The 26154-nt window shown below is 41.8% G+C and overlaps 1 protein-coding gene across 2 annotated transcripts in view; it reads left to right on the forward strand.

Annotated features, from left to right (window-relative positions):
- The window catches only part of efna3b (ephrin-A3b), a 70192-nt gene that overhangs the window by 38528 nt on the left and 5510 nt on the right, over window positions 1-26154 (forward strand). For both annotated transcript variants that reach the window (XM_030394544.1, XM_030394545.1), the window contains exons 3-5: window positions 16371-16663; window positions 19139-19204; window positions 20272-20349. In XM_030394544.1, the coding sequence (XP_030250404.1) occupies window positions 16371-16663; window positions 19139-19204; window positions 20272-20349 (437 nt within the window). The remainder of the gene's footprint in view (window positions 1-16370; window positions 16664-19138; window positions 19205-20271; window positions 20350-26154) is intronic.

Below are 26154 nucleotides of genomic sequence, written 5' to 3' on the forward strand. Positions count from 1 at the left end.
GATTAGATAAAGATGAAGCCCGTCTTGTAGCTGTCCTGTTTGCGTGTGCTCCCGTCTCTGTCTGCATGGATGATAGAATATGACGCTGACTTAGTGTCAGACTCCTTGCTGACACATAGTGTAGTTAGAAAGAGATTAGAGAGATGTGAGAGAAATGAGGGGAGAGGAGGAGGAGGAGGAGGTGAAGGAAGAGAGATGGATAGATTTAGAGACAGCGGTAGTGCTTTAAATGGTCATTTCAGTAAATGAGTGAATGAGAATCTACTCTCTCATACCTCTTGTCCATCCCTTCATCCCTTTGTCCTTTGTGTCCCTGCTCTGTTAACAGTTTCCTTGACTTTGCTCTTTATCTGCGCGTTTGCTGTCGCCTTCTCTGAAAACCAACCGGCCATGAGTTGGATTTCTGTCTGATTTACTGTCACTGTGACTTTGTCGCCCTCTCTCTCTCTCAATGTATGTCTATCAGTCTTTCTCTCCCTCTTTCTCTCTCCCTCTCCTTGTGAATCTCATATTAAATTTTAATTCCCTGCAGTGGAGTGCCAAAGCGCGCGACAGTGACAGAGCCTGACAGAGGCATGGTAAAGAAATTATAGACAGGGTGACGGCTGAGAGGGATGGCACGTGTGTGTGTAAGTGTGTGTGTGTGTGATAGAGAGAAAAAAGGACATTTCTTCAGGTTTCTCTGTGTGTCCGCTGTTATTTTGTGACAGCTGTTTTTTCAATATATTTAAATTAGGAAAAAGTAAGCAAACGCACACAAATGTTTAACCTCTTCAGTTTCCTAAATGTGTGTGTGCGGGTGTGTGTGCGGGTGTGTCTCAGCGCACACACGCCTTTGCCTTTTTTTACTGCGTGTGCACTGTCAGCTGAAAGTTGGCACTGAAACTGATAAACCATTATGCACAACATGGGAGTGCATGTTTATGTGCCATTTTGTGTGTTGGCGTGTGTGTGCGGCAGCCTGTGTGTATTAGGTTTAATGATCTTTTTTGATGGTCTGGTGTAGCGGATATTGAGATAGATGGTCCATATGCTCTTTATGGTCCATGCATATTTCATATTCCTGCAGCAAAGCAGAGCAGAGCAGGCATTGCTTATATGGCCAGGATGTTGCACTGGGACGTGGGCTGACTTTATGAGCGCTCATATACACATCCCACTGCTTTTGTCCCCTTTGAATAAATGCCCGAGCGCGAATAAATACAACACATTTCATAATCCTTCCACAAAGACACCTACATACCCATAAACCTTAATGTCGCACGTGGAATATCAGATCTTAAATGGACCCATGTGGCCACCTGTTGTGTGAGTCAGCGGTGCGTGTTTGCGCCTCGCTCAGGACAGCAGATTATTTGAAGTAATAACCTGCAGTGTCTTCATATGAATAAATGCTAACTTTGCTACTTTCCACCCCCGTTTATGAAACACAACAGTGATTCAGCCGATACCTTTTTCATTTCCTGTTCTTTTCTTGAGAAATACCCCCAGGCACACCAAAAGTGATGCCTTTTGTGCTTCTGGCAGCAGCAGCAGTGGTTTGTTTTGGTATAAACAGATGAAGAGCTCAATAGTGGGATTGAAAGAAAATAACGAGAACTAAAGGAAACTCGAACCTCATCAAAAGAAAATACAATGAAAAAGGCATCGTAGTGTTTCATATTTTGCTCCAGTATTTCAGCGAGGATTTATTCATTTTATTTGTCATAGTGCCAAGACACGAGGAAAAAGCACCTACAATAAGCAGTGATTAGTTAGTGTGGAACGTGTTGCGAAAATAATGAAAAATAAAGAAGGTCTATGTGGATTACCACTTAAATTAAAGTAGTAAGTCACATTGAAGCTGCAGCGCGAGAACAGGCACATGCGGCACGCCCACACACAAACAAATGTTTGTTTGGCACGGTGGAATTGCTTTGTCAAGTCCATGTTAAGCTGTTAGAGTTGGTTTGTTACCCTCCGCTTACTGATTTCCCAAAACTGCTCGGGATGTGGACATATTTTCATAGTCATGTTATTTTTCTAAGTGCGCAACTTGTAAAAACCAAACTAAAATAAGGGATCTTATTTTTTTAAATTCTGAGCATCTTGAAGAGAGAAGTTTCCTCTCAAACAACTCTTGTGTCTCAGATTCGGACGGAAAAAGCCCACACTCAAGCACGCGTAGGTCCACATGAATGCACATGTTGCTGACTGTCGTATGATGACTGACAGGTTGCCACCACGTGGAGAAGCATATTGATTTCATGAGAGAGAGAGGCAGAGGGCGGGGACGACAGATTGACAGCCCAGCAGAGGAAGACAGAAAAGGAGGGAGAGGTGTCGGGAGGAGGTGGAGTTAGAGGACGTCAAAAAGATTGAACCTGAAATGAAAAATTGAACGAGAGACGGATGGAAGGACGCTGATAAGGGTGGAGAGACAGAGGAGGAGAGCTGGACAGAGTGGGTGATAGTGAGGGGGAGGGAAATGGGAGAGGGATGTTCCACTGATAGACTGTCGAGTCTGACAGAGTCTGCTCATGTTCAGTGGAGAGAGTCAGCCCCATCATGAAAAACTGACACCCCCCAAACACACACACACACACACACACACACACACACACACACACAAGCTTGTAAAATCAACAGGATTTAAAGCATAATGTTAGTAATCATATACTAACAGCTCTTAAACTACATCTCATTGTACTTGCATTTGAGGAACCTGCATGTGTTCTGTTGTCGCTCAATATGTTTCTGCTCAAATTATTCCATTTTCATCATCGTCTTTTTCCATTTTCATGTTGTTTTTATTGTTAATGTCGACTCTCACGGGCATTGACAAGTTTCTGACAGGTAATTTACAAGATACAATGCAGGCCAGTAACATGTCTGTGGACAAGTTGTGAGTTCTCACTTTACATAGTTAGATCTTGTAAAAGACACTGCACGAACGTTTCTGTTTCCACTCACCACTAGTCACTCGTGAGCCTATTGTGTGCAGAGTTAAAATGTGTCATTGGTAGAGTTTTTGGCTCATTCATCACCCAAACAAAATCTTTTAGTTTCTCTTATCACTTTGGCCTGCACACTGTGCAAGGTCTCAGCGCAAAAACATCTGTGCCGTGCTTGTCTTAATGTTCCGCTTTGATAAAGAATAAAAATAGAAAACTCTCAAGATGAAGTGAGCCCGAACATTAGTCTTTCTCCCTTTTTCTTTTTTTGGAGTGCAGTTGGAGTGTTTTTTTTTCTCCCTCCTTTCATTGTGTTATTCCACTGATTCAAGGCAGCAGAATCATTTTTCTAAATGGGTAATTGAGCACTTATCGCTTCGATTAGCATTGTGTCTCAATCTGCATACCTTAATTTTAGGCCTTTGAGCATGTATATGTGAATTCATTTAATTAATTCTCCCGTTACAGTGCATTAATAGAACATCCATAACGCTTGAAATTAGGGATGGGGCCGATCCGATCCAGTATCGGTATCGGGTCCGATACCAATGTAATTCACAGATCGGAAATTTCCGATCCAATCTGTGGGGATTTCCGATCCATGAGCCATGTGTGTGCTTTAACGTTGTCTGCTGAAATTAGTCCACAAGTGATTCCTTCCGGCTAGTCTGCAAGCTGGGTGCAAACTGTGGAATAGATTCTCCGAACAGAGGCTTGGCTCAGTGAGAGACAGAGCTATGAGACATCGCCCCTGTTCGGGAAATCCTAGCCAGCTAGCAGGTTAGCATTGAGCAGCACTGTGACTAGCCAACATGTCCGCTGTATGGAAATATTTTACACTGGAAACACCACAAAGCAAGACAGCAAAATGCAATGTTCGAAAATTCAGAGGCGGAGGCTCCCTCGCGACATACAACTCCACTAACACAATTAAATATTTTATAAAAGCACCCTGCAGCCACGGTATAGTTTATCATCCAGGAGATACTTATTAGAGACTGCGCTACCTGAACTATACAACTGAGTGTCAACCAAGTTAGCTGAGAAGTTAAAAGGAGTTCCAGCCCTGAGCTTAACTGCAGATATTTGGACTTCAGATGTCTGCCCAATGTCACACTTGCCTGTAGAGAGGAGTTTATTTCAGCCTCATATAAAATAAACAATAATGATAATAATAATATAAAAGCAAACAGAGCTCTGGTATTGGAATAGTATTAGTATCAGCAGATATCCAAATTCAGGTTTCGGGATCGGATCGAAAGTGAAAAATTGTGTATCGGTGCATCCCTGCTTGATATGTTAGAGCTCAATGTCATCTTCTGTCTGACAAGAATGCCCAGACGCATTTAAGCACTTAAGGACTTTGTGCTGCTGCCTATTTGTCCTACCAAGTCTACTATATGTTTCACCACCCGTTTGTGTGTGGGTGTGTGATTGTCCATCTGTTGTACCCTGAGAGTAACAGATCTTCTTTTTGCCCCTTATACCAATGTCAGGGTTTCCGCGGGGTCTTAAAAAGTCTCAAATTTGACAATCTCAATTTTAGGCCTTAAAAAGTCTTAAATACGTCCGTATTTTGCACATAGGTCTTAAATTACATCTAGTTAGGTCTTAAATATGTACATTAATTTACCGCTTCCGTCGTCGCCTTTTTTGTTTTTGTTTCAGGGAAATGTGTTGGTGAGATTCACAGTCAGCTCCGTGTGTTGTACTTCTATCTGAAATATCAGGAACATAAGTGGCATTTTGCCAACAGCCCGGTCGGAATTTATCGCCGTACACTTCACCAGTTCCGGAAAGACTTCGACTGCGGAATCTGCTACAACTATGTGATATTATATTTAACAAGTGTTGGCTTGAACATCCAAAATTCAGTTGGTTAAAAGCCGTACTTAATAATGAATCTGAAGCGCAGTGCACGCTCTGCAAGAGGACCCTCAACTTGGGCACACTCGGTGTGAAAGCTCTGGTGTCACACACAAAATCGGAAATACACCAGTTAGCTTCTGAAATTCTCCAGTGAAGTCATGCTATCACACACTTCTGTACGCCTTTGTCACCAGTTCCCGGTCTAAGTTCGTCCACTTCTGCTCGACCCGAACTCTAACGTCTCGTAGTCAAGCGACATTCAAACCTTCTTCATCTCAACTCTGACGTTGAAATCGGAGGTGCTTTGGATTTTGAACACCGTGTGTGCGCGCGCGCACGTATAATAATCCTGGTGTTTGTGTTCAAAATGAATAATGAATAAATATATAAAGAAAAAACCAGGGTTGTTATAGTTAATAAATTAAATTCCCAGATAAAAACTAAACTAAAGCTACTTAATCACTTGTTAAACTTATTCAAACTAAACAGAAATAAAAAGCAAACTGAAAAAACAAAATAAAAACTAATGAAATTGGAAAACTATAATAACTGACACACTCACTCCATTCTTAATTGCTTGAGTTGCTCTGTGAATGGCAATAGATTTAGTTATTTTTTAAAGTAATTCGGGGACTTTATTTTTCCTTGCTTTTTCGTACTTCGTGTAGGTCTAAAATTTCATTGAAAGTGGTCTTAAAAATGTCTTTTTGACTTGTTCAAGCCTGCAGAAACCCTGCAATGTGCTTGTTCTGTTTCTGGCCTTGCTGCATTGTGTTTCGTCTGTTTCTGAGCAGCCCAAAATGTTTGAGAGATGAATGTGAAGTAGTTAAAACTTGTTATTTGGTTGGTTGATGGCAAAATTGAAAATGGTGCTTGTCTTTTTTGTAAGTGATGTAGTAGCATTAAATTAATCTTTAAGAAAATAATTCACCTTGGTTCCTTGTCTCACCTTTGGATGTTGTCTCAGACCAGAGTGAATTAAAACTCCAAAGGGAACTCATTATGCTGTTTTCAGTTCCTTCAGTGTGTTATAACGGGTTTTGTGCGTGTAAAAGTTTTTGAAGGTTAAAAAGCCCAAAGTCCATGCCAACGGGAGCTCCTTTCTCCCACATTAAACACTGCTCCTGATGTGCCTGAAACAGCCTGTCAGTAATCCCACCTTTTAACCCTGTGGGCTCAGGCATGTGTGAGCTGACCAATCAGAGCAGACTGGACATTCCTTAAAGTGACAGGAGCTAAAACTGAGCGTCTCAGCGACAGAGGGTGAATACAGGGTTGCTGCACTGGAGAGTGAGAAAACTGATTTAAGCACTGAAGCATGTAAACAATTAGAAAAACTATTAGCAACCCAAGGTTAATATTATGAACCTTTAATTAGGGATAGACCGATTATCGGCCTGGCTGTTATTTTGCGTTTTTCTGATTATTGATATCAGTGATTTTTCTACTAGATTGCTGATAAAATAAAATCATTATAAACTCTGCTGCTTTGGCTCCAAAGCAGCATCCTCTCACACAATGTCCGGCCCGCAACAGAATCCGATGGGCAACACGTCACAATTAAGTAGCACACAAACACTAAAAAAAATCTGAATCTGCAAAGTAACTAGTCACTGATTTTATCAAATAAATGTAGTCGAGAGGAAATGTAAAGTGGCAGAAAGTGGAAATACTCGAGCAAAGTACTTAAAAAATGTACTTGAGAACAAGTAGGTGGGTTGGGGACTGAATGTTGACGCAAAGATTTACATTTTTACTGCAAATGAGAATTGGTCCCAAATTTCTGTTTGAGTCTCCCTTATTTTGAATAATTGGCATTGATATTCACCCTGAAAAAGCCAGTCTGGTTTGGCTACAGTTAATGTCCCTAAGGGGCAGTCTGCTTCAGAGACAGTATACAGAAACACAGCGCATGATCCATATCTCCTACACTGTTACCATGAATCATTAAAAAATAAGACACAATGACATACAGGGTTGTAATTTGTTTAAAAAAACAATACCAGATTGAACAAAGAGCAATCTATATGTATTAATGCTACCTTTCTTGGAGTCTTAACCAGAAGCATCTGGAAGTCAACATGTAAAGGCTAAGGATCCTAAATGATAATCCGCGCCTTTCACACCCATGAAGTCCCACAGCCCTGTGTATCTAGCTGCTCGTACAGTTCACCACCAAACCAAATTTTGCCTGTAGCCCTTAGTAACACACCCCTGTTCCCCCCCTCTGCTTTTAGCCTTAATTCTTTGTTCATTTTGCAGCCAAACTGACATGTAACCATACAAAAAAAAAGGAACCTGAAAATGGTGCAAAACTGAATTTGCCACAGTAATAGCCGGTGATTTGTGATAATGTGGAATAGTAATAAGTGGTACTTAATTAGCCATTAGAAAGACGGAGGAGAGATGGTGGATAAAGAGGGGATAGATGGGTTTCTGCACAAAGCAATGAACCCCTGTAGCCTCCTATTTTTTTGTTACAATAGCTCCATAGCTAAGGCTTCTTCTGTTGTCATGGAGACTAATGTTGAAAGCCAGCTGTGGTTTTGTCTTGGAAGCCCATTAGGCTGGAGCTCAGTTGGCACTCCTCTCTGTCTTGCTTTTCTTTCTGGCTGCGCCTCCTTGGTCCTACAATGGCGAAAATATCCTCTCCGTGTTTAACTTGTCTGTGATATCGGACATGGGTCAAATAACGGTTGCAAATCATTCCGAGCACTTTGTTTCAGCCCGTTTGAAGTGCTTGATAGGGGATTTTTTCCCTACATTAGCCAACTCAGACATAGTTGGCCACAGAACAGACAAGAAGCAAAGTGAGTTTTAAATAGTAGAAGCTGATATCTTTTATATGGCAAACCCCACCAACCTTGCGGTTCAGGTAGGTTACAACGAGTGCAAGCAGATAAAGAAATATTTGTAACTCCTGTGAGACCCGGGTCTTCTTGATGAATGGCACTACTTCTCATTCCACATTGTCCTTCTGCCTCGCGAGCACTGTTTCTGGCCCCAGATCTCATATTAAATTTGGCTCAGGAGAGGGATCTGAGTAATGTTGTTGTTGTTGTACAGAGCGGCTTATCCCAGTGCTGGAGCTCTGATATTCAACCCTCCAGACCCTGACCCAAACACATCAGTCAGCGGGACGTAGGTGCCATGTGACTCGGCCAGGAAGTGGGCTGGGGCGGGCAGGGAGAATGATTGTTATGCAGCAGATTGATCAGGTTTCACAGGACACCGCCAAACTATCAATCTGCAGGACTGTACGCACAGAGATCCTGTGTGTGAGTGTTTTTGTGTGGTTTTTGCGCGGGCAGGGTCAGGACTTGTGTGTTTGGGGCGGCGATTGCAAGAATCAATAGCTAGGTCAGAGGGTAATGTCTCACTGAGTGCTGAGTCTATACACAGCCATCAGACAGGATCACTATCAATCATGGTAGAGCTTAGGGAACATACACTCTCTTTCTCGTCTGTGTGTGTGTCTCTTCGTCTCTGCTGGCCCGGTGTCTGATGGGATCACTATTGCTCATGTAAGGGCTTTGGGAACAGAGACAGCGGGAGGCGTAGGGAAACAGAAGGATAGAGCGGCCTGGGAAGGATTGATGCGAGCAAAGTGATGGAATAAGAGGGAAAGATTGGCTGGTATTGGCAGATACTTGGTGAATGACACGTGGGGGTTTGAGGGATAGAGGAAGCCTCAAGGTGAGAGGAAACCCTGTGGAGCATAAAATAGGTTGGGTGGGACGGTTGTGAAGCGGACGATAAATTAAAGCTAAAAACAAAATCGATAAACAGGCAAATTAAGGTAAAGACCACAAGTACCGGTCTTACTCACGGTTTAAACAACATTTTTCTTAATCGAAGAGTTCTGTCTCTCCTCCTTCCCGTTCTTGTCTTTCATCCGCCCACGTCTTTGATCTCCCCTGCTCTCGCCTTTTTTTCTTTGTCTTCTTATTCCACGCGTGTTTCGGCCTCGGCTTCTGCCATCTGTTGTTTCATGCAGTTGTTCATTTTAATATCCTCACATCCATCCATCTGAGTCATGCGTGTACGAAAAAACACTGAATAAAAACATGTATGATTGATTGCAAAAAAAAAAACAAACAAACAAAAACATGCGTGTCCGTCATGTTCATAATGGGTTAGGAGTGTGTCTGTCGAATGTGTGTGAGAGCGAGGCAGCCCAGTTCAAAGGGCTAATAATGCCTGCCATTAGGTTTCGTGCGGCTGCAACACTCTCTCTCACACCACATAGTCAATATCCAGAGAGAGGAAGAGAGAGGAGGACGAGGATGATGGATGGAGAACGGAGGAAAGAGAGGAAAGAGAAAGAGTGCTTAAGAGCCTGAAGAGAAGTGAGACAAGAGTGGAAAAAGCGAAGCAAACGAGGGGGGGGGAGATGTAAGAAAGGGGCGGAAATAGAGAGAGAGTCCAAGAAATGCTGCTCGTGTTATGGGATCATGTCAGCACTGCGTGTGAGGCCGCTTGGCAAGAAACCCTGTTCGCTGTAATACTTTGATCAATTACCAATGATGAACCATCGCTCTGCGGGGCAGGACCCGTGTGTGTGTGTGTGTGTATGTGTGTGTACGAGGGTGTGTGTGTGTGGCAGCCTTGAAAGAAGGCAGCATATTCCAGTCTGTTGGACACACTCTCGACAGGTATTGATTTCAATGGGGAGAATTTAGAACCTACTCAACCACTACACCCTGTAAGACACACACACACACACACACACACACACACACACACACACACACACACACACGCCCCTAAAGGCATTGGCACAAACACACACACACACACACACACACACACACACACACACACATGCATGTTCCTCCAGTGGTTCAGGGAGACGGGATGGATGGAGAGGAAAATAATGAAAAGAGACAGCTGATGAGAAAAGAGAAAGATGGCATTCTTATTCACCAGCGGTCACACATGTCAATATCTTCAATGTCGACCAATATTGAATTAGATGGCATCACTAAGGGGCATGAATCTGCTTTTTAACACCCGTATCTGCATGCTCTCTCTCTGGCACAAGCCAAACTTAGAAACAGAGACGGAGGGAACACATGGAGGGAAGTAGACAAAAGGAGGCAGAGCAGAGGGAGTAGAATGAGGAGGATACAGTACGAAGGACTCCTGTCTGTGTTTGATGAGGGCCTCATTGATGCTACAGATCTCCAGGAGTCTCCATTCAGCAGGGGAGCCATTCAATTATACCTACCGCTCCGCTGGCTGATTGGAGTCCTCCCGCAACAATGTTAGCATCTCTGTAGCGAGCTGAGGTGGGATTAAGAAATCTGGCCTCAGGAGGCCAAGTGGCTTTTAAGTCCTGATTGGCAATCATTTGTAACACTGCTGGACAAGTTTTAATCCAGGCCAACCTTGTGCCCATCAGCAGCGTCTCCTTTGATTTCTTTAACCTTGATTTATCTGGGCATGCATGCATGTTTTGTTTTTTTTGTTTTTTTTTCGGTAGCTTCACACAGTTACACTCACTTATACCACTTCAACCAAATCAGCCACCCGTAGTTTTATCCTTTTGATCGTTGAGGACGTGTTGGTTACAAAGAATAAACAAACTTAAAATACCAAGATTATCCTGAGTGTGCTGAGTTAATCAATGCTAACATATTCAAAGTAACCAGATCGACATCTCTTATGAGAAAGTAATCTGGAGGCTCAAGCATCTCTGAAGAGAATGCATGTTTATGTTTAAACACCTACACATCACCAAGCATATATATGGAACTGTTGTGATGCTTGTTTATATTGGCTACAGAGTGAAGGTCGTTTAGAGTGAAATGCCAGACTAAATACATTTACCAGCAGTAAGTGAGACAAGTGTTTAATTTCTATTCAAATGTAGCTGCTCACCAGCTGATGCACCAGTCACACATTAGGGTGGATGGGTTTTTCAATTATTTGACAGAATTTTAATTCGAAAAGCTTGAAATCCTTTAATTAGAAAAAAAAAATGTAATCATTTCTCATTTGGAATTGCTCTAAAATACAATTCTACAAAGTTTATTTAAAATAGACAATCAAGTAGAACGTGTTTTTCAAGACATTTTGACTTGTCGCAGGAGGAAAAGCACAGTTTTTCACCACTAACATTAAAGTATGCTCTGTTTTATTCTGTTTTATTCAGCCATCAATCATTTTTATTAATTTCACCTGTGCTTTTCATACTGTTAAAAGGGCCTGTTGTAAAAATATGTGAATCACCAGATTATGCAAAAAAAAAAAAAAAAACAACACTTATTTCGGGAGATGATAGTCAAGTCTCTCCTTGGCAGATTGTCTGGTTTAGAAAATGAATCACAAATTGACCACCACCATGTCAGTAACAGAGTGAGTAGTTTGTGGCCAAATGTCGATTGCTCAAGAAAGAGCAAAGGAAATCATATAATGACCATACTGTACATGATTTTGGTAAAAGTTTCTTACTATCAACCCAATGTTTGCTTTTGTCGCAACATTGTTGCTCCGAATTCATGTGAATTTTCCCAATCGGAAAAATGTTTTCTTATAATTCTGACAGCACATGAATGCACAGCATGTACTTGAGAAAGGGAAGGCCCTTGAATCTGTTACTGTATTATCCATGATTTCACTTTTTTTCAATCCAGTTTCTCTTTATTATTTGCTTCTGGCTCTTCATCAGTGCCATTTGCAACTTTTTATCAGACACAATATTGATTAGAAGTGGCTACATTAGTGAGAGTGGTGTGAAAATGCTCGGCAAACGCTGCTTTAGTCCTGAGTCTTCCGGTTCCCTTTTTGCATGACGAATACAAACTACTGCCGCCTGGCTGTATGTAGTTGTAAGTTAGCTGCAGAACGTCCGCCTTCGTTGCTGCTTTTTTTTTTTTTATGTCGGTTTGGTGCGTCTGGGCTCTACAGGGAACACATGGATGATTTTGGTGTCCTCATTGCTTATGCCGTATATTGACTAGCTGCCATTGTTATAAAAAACATGGTATATATTCAGTGTCACACCATGCTATGACTTTGTCATGGTTGAAGGAGGAAAACTACCCTCGCTGGCTTAAATCTTTGAGCTTCCAGTGCGCCTAGGCTGCCCTTCTTCTTTCAATACAATGTCAACCATCTTACCAACAGAGAACAGCAGAGTAAGCCGCTCCTCCAAGCTCTTGTTACAAAAAGGAATGATTGCTCTTACTGTCAAAGTGTTTTATTGATGTACAGTGCTCCAACAGGCCTGGCAGATAATAGGAAGGCAGGGGGTAACTCTGTGGCATTATGTTGCCTACGACTGATTTATATAGGCAACAAACACTCTCTCGCTCTCTCTCACACTCTCTGATGTGATTTTACAGTAGTGACATTGATCCAGGCCCACTTTGATCTTGCTCTTAGCTGTTGCTCCTTCTCGCTCCCTCCCGCTATCACCCTCTGCTCCCTGGTGGCCAGACTCTGCAGCTTTTAACCCCGACTACCCCTCGTCTCATCTCATAAATCTTCCCATCTTTCTCTCCATCCTTCTATCACTCCATCCCTCTGGTGTTGCTTCGCTTCTCGAAAACCTCCGCTCTGCTCCTCGGAGTTGTGTTGCGCTGATGCAACATTGCCCCCGCTCCATTTTCCTCAGCATCGCCCTGCCAGGTATCACTTATGAGATGGGAAATTAGCGTTGATCCGACACAAGAGGAACGGGGAGGCGTCAAGGTGGAGCAGAGGAAGGCAACACATCATGACATTTCATAAGCTACTCCACCTCTTAGTTTCTGTATCTCTATATCTCTCCATCGCTCTTTATTTGGAATTGTCTGGGAGTATTACTATCCAATAAACTCCAATATCATAAAGCGGAATAAAAAGCCCTCAAAATGAGGCTGCACAATTTGGGATAAAATGAGAATCTGGATTTATCTCAGCTTGAGTGAATTTTTCCGCTCACGATTCTTGGAGAAACCAGTTTTCTTTTTTTCAAATTAAAATATTTATTGCGTACTCTTTTGTCTTGAAGCCGCCTAAAGAGAATATTACGATGTCGACTGGTATGGGGCTGTCCCATCGACTTAGCACAAAGGAAAGGGCACACTCCCCACAGACAGTTGAATCCAACTGCTTCACTTGAACAATTAACGTAAGGATTTAAGCCACACTACAGTCAGTTTAGGGATCTTTCATTCTGTTGTGTAAATGAACTTCAGAAATGTTTTTTATCTGTATCCTGATCAAAGAGCGTACTTTATGAGCAGAGTGGATCCATTAAATTCTCTGTGTATGCATCTCCACACATACCATCGTGGTTGAGAGCATGAGGAGCAAAACACCAGGCATGTACACTGTGTGACCAGTAAAAACAGCTCTACATTGAAATGCCTGTGAATTAGGTATTATATGTTTTTGCTGGGACTTGGTTGTTTGTTTGCCGACTGCATCGTCTGGTACATTTTGTGACTACACTCTGTGGTGTTGTTGAATTGCATTGCATCTTTTTCTAATGTTTTTTTCTCAACTTAATATGCAGGGGCATATCCAGAGCTTTAGAAACACCCCACCTCATACCTTGCCATACAGTCGAACAAAACAACACTACAAACAGCAGCCTCAAAAGATACAGCAGAATTGAGTCAACATCGAAATCCTAAATTCACAGTGTAGAGAGGGATCATTGTCATTTTTTATTCTTTTTGCTGGATACTGGCCAGTACCAAATCCTAATCAAATGTTAAATGTCCACTATGTAGTTTTTGGGAAGAAATTTTAGTGAGAAAAAAAAGCTGATCTTAAAGGACAACACAGTACTGTCATACTGTTTTATTTTGTTTATACTTGGCGGACCCTGCCACCTTTCTAGCTTTCAACAGTGTTCTGGGGACCTTATTTCCCTCTGAGGATTGAGCCTTATTTATTCAGTTATGGAAAAAATGAATTTTTCTGAGTTTGGTCATTACTGTAGTAATATTATTGCTAAGATATATGATATCTGAGTTTCTGAATGTCTTTTCCAAAACTACAAGGTGCACCTTTAACATGTGAATTCTGTTGTTCTCTAAAGTTCCAAAAGCTGCAAAAAAAAATGAGTGCGGATTGTTCTCAACCCGCTGATCTACTAAAAGGTCAGAATCAGCGCCGGTTACAGATCCAGTATTCCAGAAGTGTGCATCCCTGATTATACTGTAAGTTTCACAAAGTCAGTCCAAGACTGTTGGATTAAGTTGTACACAGGGCCAAAGTACACGTAATGTTTTGTAGACAAATGAGACAGCAGAGGCATGATTAAAAATGATTTCAATGCCGTTAATCCTTCACTCTAAGCCCGGAACATGCTCTCTTCAACACAAACTCACTCCTGATTGGCCACGTACATTTCCTGATTACGCATGGCCTGAAACTATAAAGCATAATGTGGTGTTAGACAGATTATTGCAACATTCAAGGACTCTGATGCCACATTCACATATTGGATTTGCTGTTAAGACACACTTAATTTTGTTGTGTGTATGTCAGAGAACCCCCCCCCCCCCCCCCCAAAAAAAAAAAAGACGTCACTAAATCAAATATAATGTTCGGCAGATTAAGGTGAGGCGCTTTGATGTCACACACAAAAAAAAAGTTTGTTACACACACACACGCACACAAACCAAAGCGGGCTCACACACACACACACACACACACAGACAGACAAACACACACACAATTACACACATACAAACACATACGCAGTAGGAATCCTAAAGCCAGCTTTTATCCCGGAGAAGTGATTTACTCTCAGATTACTCAAGATGCTCCAAGTTGCCCTCCCCCTCATTTTTCTCTCTTTTTCCTGCCATCATCCCTTCATCTTGGTGAACTTTCTTTTCTTTGGTAGCGTAAAACCTCTCCAACTGCCTCTTTTTTCCCTTTTTCTATCCACTCCGTTCTGGCTCTCTCTTGCTCTTTTTACTCAATTTGCATTTACGCCTCCCCGGTGGAACCAAACTCATCCCTCACTTGTGTTCTTTCTCTCTCGCCCTCCCTCTCTTTTTTGCATCCACTATAAATATAGTTCCCTTGAAGCATTTTCCGCTTTTTTTTTCTACCACTAATACCACGAGAAGTAAATCTCTTCTGCAGGCTAGTAAATGATGTAATGAGGGAAAGTGAGGAGAGCAGAGGAGAAGAGGAGGAGTATGAGAGCAACGGATGATGTTCAACAATTAATCTTCTGTTCATGTTACTATAAAAAAAGGGGGGAGAGAAATGGAAAGCAAGGGGAGAAAGACACATTTTGGAAGGTTTCGGAGAGAGTGGGTAAGAAGTGATGGAGAGAGGGAGACATTGGGAACAGTGTTTCGATCTTCATTTAATAATTGAATAATAATCTCCCTAGAGACATGACCTAGAACTGGCAAAGAGGGAGCGAGGCGGCACCAGGCTGAGGACGACACACTGCTGCCCCCTTGTGATTTAATCATGTCACCACTAGTGAGTGAGAGTGTGTGTGTGTGTGTGTGTGTGTGTGTGTGCGTGGAAGTGTGTGTGTGAGTGTGTGTATGCGTGCACATGCTCATCGGCGTGTGTATGATTTACAACTGCAACCTGTCTCTGTCACACAGATATGGGCTCGCGTCTGTGATGGGGAGAAAAAGAGGGCTTTTGGATGTCAGGAAAGAATCTATTTCACTTTGTCACACAAACTACACACACATAAACCCCCAGACACAGAATCAGACCTTATCTTCCTGTCAGGCCGAGTCTTTTTTAGGGCTGACGCTGATATATGAGCTTTGGGGGGGGGGGGGGGCAGAAACGTGGCCGGGACGTTGACGGCTGACGTGAGCGCAACGTTGCGCTCAGGTTGATGTACGAGCACTGGGGTTAAGGGACAACGCTGCGCTGACACCGGGAGAAGGAGCTGTGGCCCTGGGGCCTTCAGTCCATACTGAAGAGCCAGCTCCGCATTCTCTGCATGCAGCAGCCCCACAACCACAAATACACACACACACATGCGCGCGCACACACACACACACACACACACACACACACACACATGCACACACACACACACACACACACACCTGCTTTGTGGTATTAATAACTCAATAACTTTGAAATAAAAGATTTGTTTGACCCCGGGTGAGCATCCGAAACACAGCAACGCCGACAATGACATGTGATGTAGTGTTGTCTTTGTGGTGCCGTATGTGACGTTTGTATGAGTGCGGTGTAAATGTGTGTAAACATGCATAATTAAGAATTAGAGCCAGTTATCGGCATTCATGGCTCTAATTGAATGTAGTGAATGTAGTGTGATTTATCCTGTGTGTTGTACACAATAATCCATGTGTTTTATATGTGTGTGTGCTGCATGAATTGCACAATAAAAATAACATATTACATCAGCATAATTTAGGAAGCACAAGGTTAATTAAGTTGTTTTGGTTTCCGTGCGCTGTTGAAATTGCCTGTAAAACATGACAGACTCATGAAAACGCAATTAGTTTAAATATGTAAATCACAAAAGTTTGATTAATATGTGCAGCAAATGTAAATGATATGGTGTGTGATGATCTGTACTCATCCCACTTTCTCTCTTTGTGTGTCCAGTCTGCGTAGGGAGGGCTACACGATGCAGGTGAACGTCAACGACTACCTGGACATCTACTGCCCTCATTATAACGACAGCCAGCGCATGGTGGGCACCGGCGAGCAGTATGTCCTCTACATGGTCAGTTACCGCGGTTACAGGAACTGCGACCCCCAGCTGGGCTTTAAGAGGTGGGAGTGCAACCGGCCCCACGCCCCGCACGCGCCCATCAAGTTCTCTGAGAAGTTCCAGCGCTACAGTGCCTTCTCACTAGGCTACGAGTTCCACGTTGGACAGGAGTACTACTACATATGTGAGTGGAAAACAAAAAAACAATGTCCTATCAATACAATGTACCTAAATTATATATATATATATATATAACATACAGCTATTAATCACAGTGAAGGATTGCTGTTCTTGCTCGAGGACGGTGAGATTAGAGCATTGTGTGACAGACACTATCTGTAAGATTAAACATGTTATTTTTTTATTGTTAAATGGATTTGATGATTCATCAGTTCAATCCATCCTCAGGTAATTCCAGGATAACAAATTGCTGCCTCAAATCTAATCGTATCACCCTGCAGTCAAGCACACTCATCCATTTTGTTGATAGGTAATCAAATTAACTCACAACACCTTGCACCGATATGACACTGTATAAATAATGAACCTTTAGCTTGTCATAAAACCATTTAAAAACAAATATTTCAGGCCAAGGATAAATGTCTCATGCATTAAATGGCGATTTAATGAGTGCAGCGCAAATTTAAGCTGTGTTAGCTAATAGGAGACGTCTTCAGGAAGTTGTTAGAATGTTGCTCTGTGATTCAACACAAAAGTTTTTTTTGAAAATGCTATTGACTTTTATTTAAATGAAATGCATTTGAACTTTTGACAGTCTCAGTGTATCCTCATGGAAAGCTAATTACATTAATAATCTTTTCTATTCAAGTGTACGAGTAAGCCATGACACTGAGCCAACATGAACAGTACCAGCACTCTCAGAATCATTCATTTTATTATAAACACTTCTGAGTCTGGCTTCTGTGAACTAAATTAAACGTGATGTAGCCTTTATAAATGAATAAAGGTCACTGACATATTTCACACGTGATACCAAATGTTGCCTCGCAGCTACAGAACAAGGTCATGTGCTTGTTGTTTAAACAGGTCTTGTAAATTACAGAACCTCAGCACATGACTGTGACATGATTGATGTTTACTAAGTCAGTAAAATATGCTCGTCTCTCCTAATGTTGAGTGTTAAACATGCTGAAATCCAGCCATGACTTTGTCCTAAACAAGAGTGACCAAAGTATTTTATATCCAAAGTCACTACTTATATGGAGCTACTTTGAATTTTAGGTTTTATTTGACTGAACTGTAGTTTGTTCTCAACAATCCCTCCAGACAACAACTTGATGGCCACTAGACAAATGAACCTTCATTAGTGTATTTATGTTTTTAAAGAGGAGTCTGATGAGGCCTGAAGGAGGTGATGTGTCAACCAGACATTTTCCAAACCGCTGCTCTCACAGTGTTGCAGTCCAGATTATGTGCTTTTAACTCTGGACATCATGTAACCTAAAATAAAGATACTTACTATTAACTTAGCCTACCACAGTCACTGTTTTAGAAAGGAGACTTCCAGCAGAACGGACTGCTTTGGCTGTTTACAAACTGAGGTCACTCTGCAGTAACAAGCTCTGACTGACTTTTGTTAGAAGGTACAGGTATAAATCACAGTGGTTGTTTATGCTAGTCTTTGTCATTGGGTTGTGTGAATAGTTGTCTTGTTCAGAGCTTAACTGATACCGGATGGCCAAAACTCTTTTTTAGAGATTGTCATGCAGGAATAGAGGCTTGAGGTTATGCTTGAATTCCCAGTGAGGTTTTGTTTCGGCACATTGAAATTTTATAGCTCAACTATTAAACATTCAGCCTTTGTTACATATTTTTGCATTCAATTGTATTTGAGGAATCAAATGCGTGAATGTAGGTCATTATATTGATATCTGAAATTTTACTTCCTAATACTGCTATCAGAATCAGCCAAAAAAAATCAGTCGGGCTCTAATCTTGTTTGAGAAGGTTTAAAATAGTGTGTTGAAAATTGATGTTGTGTGTAAAATGTTAAATCAGATGTGTTTAATGTGACAGACAGTCATGTCTGGCTGATATCCAATCTGTTTAACAAGGTCAGTATCAGACACTGATGCAGTTGTTTTGGTTTGGTGCATTGCTTCTGATGTGTCGCTCGGGATTATAAAAGCTATAAAAAATTTAAGAACGCAAGAAAACCCAACATTGGTAAGTTTCTGTTCGAGTGGAAACAACACCCCCACCCTGTCCCCTGGTGTTTCCAAGTGGTATTAGTGTTGGCGTCACAACAAGATCGCTACTAGAGTAGCAACTACTGACAGCGCAGGACGAAACATGTATGTATTTATTCAAAACGTGAGTTTATTTATTTATATAGTCTATAATGAAGGTGTGAAAGCAGATAGAAATGGTGCCAGGCTGCCAGTCGCCTGTCAGGAGGTTCCTGTGGCAGACAAAATAGCAGAGTGAAAGAGAGGTTTAAAGGAAACCAATCTAAACAAGGATGGTGTCATTATTCTATTTCCATGACATGTGCAATCAACGCTTACTTCATAATAATAAGTTACATTAAAAAAAAACACGTGCCTGTTGCCAGTTTCAGAAAGACCACATCGTTGAAAGCAATAAACACGTGAATATGTGATGAGATGGTGTTGACCTGTATTTTATGTTTTCACAGCCACACCCACCCATCACCACGGCCGCAGCTGTCTGAGACTACGGGTGTACGTCTGCTGCTCCACGGGTGAGTCTTTCACTGTGTGTGTGTGTGTGTGTGTGTGTGTGTCTGTTGTGACCTGTAATGCAATGCTTGGACCTGTTTGCACAGGGTACCTGCACCCATCTGGCTACCCTACCCATCTGGCAGGCACCGGGCTCCCCACGATTACATGCACACACACACACACTGGCTGCATACAGATGCATACACAATCTAAATACAGTCTGAAACAGACAGAGCTATTAATACCCCTGCTGAGTTTCCCCTGCAGCATTTTCACTCACAGCACAGAAATCCCCCTTTGCTCCTCTTTTTCTGTCCTTCTCTCTCTCTCTCTCTTTCTTCTACTGTCTCTCTCTCTTCTTTACCTTCCTGCTCTCGCTCTACAGCAGCAGAAAAAGGAGCAGCTCCAGCTTTGAAGGCCCTCACCCCCGCCTCCCTCCTCTCTCCTCTCTCTTTCCTCCCCTTTCACCCCTCCTCCCTCGCTCGCTGTCAGAATCCATTTATTGCCGTGTGCGGTCAGTGGGTGGCTATGTATATGTAGTGTTAACCTCTCTCACTCGCTCTCCTGCCTTCCTTCAATCTCTCAACCCTCTCTCGAATATCTCTCCCCACACACACACACACACACTGACACACTCATATACACACAGACTTTGATCCCTGGCCTGTCCGGTCCTTTTAACTTCCACCGCCCTGTGGTATTAACCTCTCCTCCCTTTCACCCCCTGACTCCATCGCTCTCCTTTCCTTTTCACACACTGACTCTCTTCAGTTTGATCTGCCTCCCTTCACCTTCGCTGTCCTCTCCCTCTCTCACTCTTTCTCTTCCAGTCTTTCTTCCCTTTTTCTCTCAGGGCTGCTGGCAATGTTTTGACTTGTCAGTCTGCCTGCTGCTGGGTGCTGGGGATTTTTTTTTTGTAACCCCGACACCCTCGCCTTGCTGCTCTCTCACATGTCTCTCTCTAGATGTCAAGTTGGATGTAATTAAAATCCTTTGGGTTGGAGCAATGGTTTAACCCCTCCAACCTCGCTCTCTCGCTCCCTCGTTTTTTGTCTCACTCAATTTCTTCTCTCTCGCTGTCTTTCAGCCTCTGACGTGGATGATGAGCCAGAGCCTACAGAACCAGACTACACCCTTAGACCAGGTCTAAAACTTGACGATATTGGTGAGTCACACACACATGCTCTCTCTAACCTATACACACGTGACATCACATGGCTGACTAAGTGTGGAACACACCTGTGGGGCCCGTCTGGATTCATCAGAACAGACACTGAGTCATGTTTATTATTCGGGTCACATTATTGTCAAACCGTTGAAATCATATTAATCATAGGTATTGAGGTTAAATGACAGTTACTCAGTTTTTCCTCTACAAATCCCACACATTTACTGAAAGTGTGGCTCCAGCTAATGATTATTTTCATTATTGATTAATATGATGATTTTTTTATCATTGATTAATAAATCATTTAGTATTAAGAATACCAAATATTGCTTCAAATGCTCATCACCATCCCACAAAGCCCACAGTAATATCTTTAAATATCATCTTTGAGATATATTTATTTAAATATCTAAGACTCTTCATTTACAATCATCAGTGACAAAGAAAATCAGAAAATCCTTTTGTTTAAGGGCTGCAACCAACAAATGCTCGACCTTTTTGCTTAAAACATGATCAAAACAATTAATCGATTATCGCAACAGCTTACAATCTATTTTCTTCTCATCCACTAATCAATTTACTGTCAAATTTTGACTTCATTTTTTAAAAACGGGCTCAGCTATTCCCTCAAACAGCTGGGCGGCATTGTAGTTCTTCACAAACATCACTCAAACAGGAGTTAATGGTGCATTTGTTGTGAACTATTTTCAGTGGAGGAATGACACACATTTGGTGTTCTGGTGACTAATTACACAGGATGGAGTATGTGGGACATGTGTTCATTGCAGCGAAGGTCCTGAGTGTGTACATGTGGCTCATTTATGTACTATTTTAACCTCTGTTAGTATGACCTCAACAGCTAGGCAAGTCTTACATATTGCACCTTGCACTTTATTTAAAGAGAAGAAAAAGCTTCTTCTTGCTGATGGCCTGTTTGCTTATGTAGGTCATATCAAGGGATTAGTATGAATTGAGACTGTTTCATAACCAGTTTAAAATTCCTTGTAGTACTTTTAGATATTTTTCTCCAAACCCTTGAATCCTCCCTCTTCCATTTAGATAGTCAGGACAGCCTGTGCCTACCTTGCCTTAAATCCAGGGTAGCAAAATGTTCCCAAAGCACTCAGGGCTGCTCTGTGAGCATACTGATATGGTGAGCTAAATGAACAAATCAACATTTTTATTGACTCAAAGCTCCTATCATTTCAATGATGACAGCTGGACAAAGAGGGGACACTGACTGCAGAGACTGTAGTGACTCAGTCTTACTGTGAAGTCCCGACTTGTCTTTTCACAGGATTTGTGGACAATAACAAAAACAAGAGACTTTAAAATATAGATATTGACAGCAGATTGATAATTGATGGTAGAGCAACCAGGTAACTGACCATTCAGCATCAAAATGCGCCAGCTGAAGTGAAATATTTTCAATAGAGACCGTCAGCACAGTAGACTTTACAGCACCAGCTGGCTTGGCAAGCTGCTGATCCTGCTGAACAACTACATGCATATTCATTTCACACTGGCCGTTTTTCACCCGGATAAGCAAGAACACTGAGTTTCATGGTTAGTTACCCAAAAATAAAACTTCAGAATTCAGAAAAGGGAAAGGCTTGTTCATATTCCCTGTAGTTGACTGCTGAATCTTGGCAAATGCTCCCAGGTTGCCCCTTATGTCGCTCTCGCCCAACATTACACAACCGGTGAAATCATGGGAATCACGTGAATCATGCTAAATCTTTTTAGCGCTGGAATTGAATGAAATTTGGGCGGGATAAAGGGAGGAACTGAGCTGTAAATCAATAAGTGACAGTCTGTGGTATAATATCAGTGTTATGGCAACAACAGCGCAGCAGCACAGTAACAACATGTACAGCTAGCTTGTCCTATCTAGCTGCCGCCCTTTACACAACCAGACATGCAGGTATCAATCATCAACCCTGTCAAAGTCTTCTCCGAGGTATCCTGTTGAATATGGCGCCGTGTTGTTGTTAATCTGTATATGTGTGTGCGATTGCATAATAAATCAGCCTGTTCATATAACTGTCATACGAAAAGTCATCACTGGCGAATGGCTGCAGGTCATATGAGTCTGTTGCGGTACCTCTCCCCTACTTCTTTTTCCTCCCTCCATCATTCTTTCATGTCGTTTCTCTCTCACTCCATCTCCTTTCTCCATGCCCTCCTCATCCTCCCGCCGTTTAATTCCCATCCTCCGTTTTTTTAGTAGGAATGCAGTGGAGGGGAGAGCCACAGAAACTCAGTTTATTCACCTTTTGATGTGTGAAATTGAGTTTTTTCTCTCTTTTAACTATTTTTTTAAAAATTCTAAACAATATTAATCTTGTGGTTATAGTATGCATTAAGTGATTTTATACATATTAAAACAGAAAAATGTGTTTATTTCAAAAAATTGTTGTGTGTTCCTTTTACCTTAAAGGAGCAATACAACATTTTTTTAGACATGTGTTATAAAAAATCACACATGTGCTGTTTTTGTTCGCACCCCACCATGCCTCAAAATACCTGCCCTTTTCCTCAACTTTTTACACATACAAATGTTAAAATATAGGTTTAATGTACATATTAAACTCATGTTAGCTCTTGCAAACAGCGTTCTTGAATAAAGAGCTCTAACTCTTATAGCCCTGTAAACTAGTTTCATAGTGCACCTTTAAAGTAGGCACAGACTGGAGTTAGTGCACCCTTACTTTGCCTCTGTACACTGAGCAATACATTCTCATCATTTATCCTCAATAGTTGTTTGTCTTCCTTTCTTTCCTGCAAATATTTGCAACCACATAGTAGGCTAAATGCAAGAGATGCTCGTTCCAATAACAGAAAACTATTATTCCGATCACACAGTGCGTCTATAATTACAAGTTGCACACGAATATTGAGAAAAACAATGTTTATTTTCCACTGAAGAGCAGTTGTATCGGATGTATTTGGACAGATAAAAAATCTGCACTACGTAAAAACACTTTTAATATTTAGCAAACGGCTGGCACAATAGCTGAGCACAAATTACTCCAGCTCCTGTGGGTCATTTTCACCTGTAGTGCTGTGTTGCCAATTAAATTAATAGGATAACCCAAGTGGTGAAAGAGGAAGTGAGGAAATCAGCGGGGAGCCGTGAAAAAGAACCGAAAAACAAAGACGCTGTACGGTTTCCTATTCCCCTCCCTCGTTCTCACTCCTCCTGACTGCCGATTAGACTCATCACATCATAGTTTTAATTACCGTTATTCAGAGTTCGCATCAGCACATTCACGCAAACACACAAACAGCGAAGTTCAAACCCGCCTGATTACCGTGTCTGAAAATGTTTAACTAAGCTGAATGTCTCAGGCTCATATTGCCCTCTCTCTCTCTCTACCCTTCACTGCTTACAGTTTATTTCCTGGGCGCTGCCCCTTTCAATCAGTGTCTACGGCTCAACAGTGGTTCCCTCCTGAATACGGTCTCTAGTATTAGATTTCATTTAGATCTCATTTACAACACAGATGGAATGGTGCTAGCAGCTCCCCATGCAGCTATGTGATTACTGACAGCTTTCAGTGGGAGGATACTCATTTACCCACCCTGTTGGCTCAGGTTACTGTATCTGACGATCAGCTCCGGCCATTAGCGGGGAAATCAGAAGCTTCTTCTTTAATGGGGTTTGTTGCAGCAATTACCACTCCTTTAAGCGACAGCGTGTTCGGGTTACTTTGTCAGCGACGTCAGAACGAGTCTCAGTTGGCCAAACACAGAAAACTGAACGTCACTGCGTTTCTATTTGTAGAAACAGTTCTGTCGTATGTGTTAATTCAAAATAACTGGGCATGAACTTCTATATAAAGGTCTGGGGATCTATCTATATATATTGTAAAATCTATAAACATACTTTTTCATCAGATATTTTATCATGCAGCCTTACACCACTACAGGTAAAGATATCAGGTTAAAATATCATGCAGTGAAAGTAACAGTCACCCATATGAATAGTAAAACTCTTTAAGTATCTTATATTACAAGTACTTGAGTATTAAAAGAACAAGTAAACATGAAAGACACATATTTTTAGAGAGAGGAAGCTTAAAGTCACAGATGTATATATATAATATATGCTTGTACATGCAGATTTAATACCACATTCCCTTAAGCTACCAGGTAGACCACCAATATCTAAAAAATTATAGTAGTTAATTAAGAAAACATTTCCCTGGAGCAGTTTCCTGTTTTGCCATGAAGTGGGGCCAAGAAATAGCTAATTAATACCAGGTGTGCCTGTTGATTGCTCGTATCAATTAGTGTGATGATGTCACGTTGCTGAAACGCTCCTTCAACATGTAATCAGCTTCAGCTTGTTAACAGCTTCTAAACTGTGTTTAAAGAGAGTTTGGATATGCTGTTTGGCGAGTGTGTCTTCTTTAGTTTTTCAAGCTGTCTCTGTGGGGCTAATTAGGGATGTAACGGGAATGGAACAAACAATATTTCACTGAGCATCATGAGGCTAATAAATGGACTGCAATGTCACTTTAATTTTAAAAGTTATGCCTCCCAACTGGATATATAAATATACATATATGACCCAAAGGCAGGACACAGACATCGGATGGATCTGGTGATAAAGGAGCAAGTTTTATTGTAACCAGAGGAGGATCATGAGTGGAATATTGATGGGGGAATCAGGTCATAGGATGATGCAGGATGATGGCGGAGGCTGGTGAGGCGTGAGTGTGGAAAGACGAGGGGGAATTGTGGCTGGCAAAGATAATGTCATGGCTGGGAGGTTAAAGGCAGGTTGGCAGGTGAGTGATGATCCTGAAGCACAAAGGAGAAATTACGTAAACAACCAACAGGTTAGGCCTTGACTGTGGAGATAGCTCCGGCTATGCGTGACAAGGCCTTGACATTTGTGTACGGCGCAAGGTGAAACAACAGGCTTGGCTAGGAGTGGTTGGAAGGTAGATGTTCTGCAGACTGCTGAACTAATGAGAGGTTGGCATTCAGAGCGGAAGGAGCGATGAGGTGATTGCAGACAGGTGTGTTCAATAATCAGAGCTGGGAGCCATGAGAGCCAGGAAGGAGGACCACACCCACCAACACAGATAAGACATGACCAAGAGAGAGAGACAGACAGAGGAAACACCGATCTGGTGCTTCACATCTCAAAGTCTGGAAACAGTTGTGCATTGCCCTCTGTGGCTCTGTGGGAGTTGTATTAAGTTAAGAGTTGAAAGACATGTGTTTTAAACAGTCAGGTAGAGTCTAATTAAAGATGCTATCATATCAATTTCCCTTTCCCTATTTAACCTATGTCTCAAAAGTCCCCTAATTGCTTCGAGGTGCAATACAACATCACTGGAATGACCCTCTAACGAGGACAGTATGATATGGCAACACCACAAATTATCACGTCTGAGAAGTATACTGCATAATTAAATCAACACCTCTCTGACAGCAGCAATTAAAGATAATTATTTTCATCAAGTCATTGTCACCGACTCTTTAATTGTGTAACAGTGTACAGAGGAGCACGGTGTCACGATGAATTGCCACATTCAATAATATGTTATCAAATTAAAACCCAGTGTCAGAAAATTACAGCATACACATTGTGTTATATATTCTGTATCTTCTTATATTTTAGTTCAGACAGAAACCATTGCAGTTGATGGCTACTGACAAATGTAAACACACACACACACACACACACACACACACACGTGTCACAGACAGACAGATAATCTCCACACTCTCGGAGCCTAAGATATCCCCTTGTTCTCGTCAACGTGATGTTTAATTTCATAGACG

This window comes from Sparus aurata, chromosome 17 (genome assembly GCF_900880675.1).
Source record: "Sparus aurata chromosome 17, fSpaAur1.1, whole genome shotgun sequence".
Classification (NCBI taxonomy): Eukaryota; Metazoa; Chordata; class Actinopteri; order Spariformes; family Sparidae; genus Sparus; species Sparus aurata.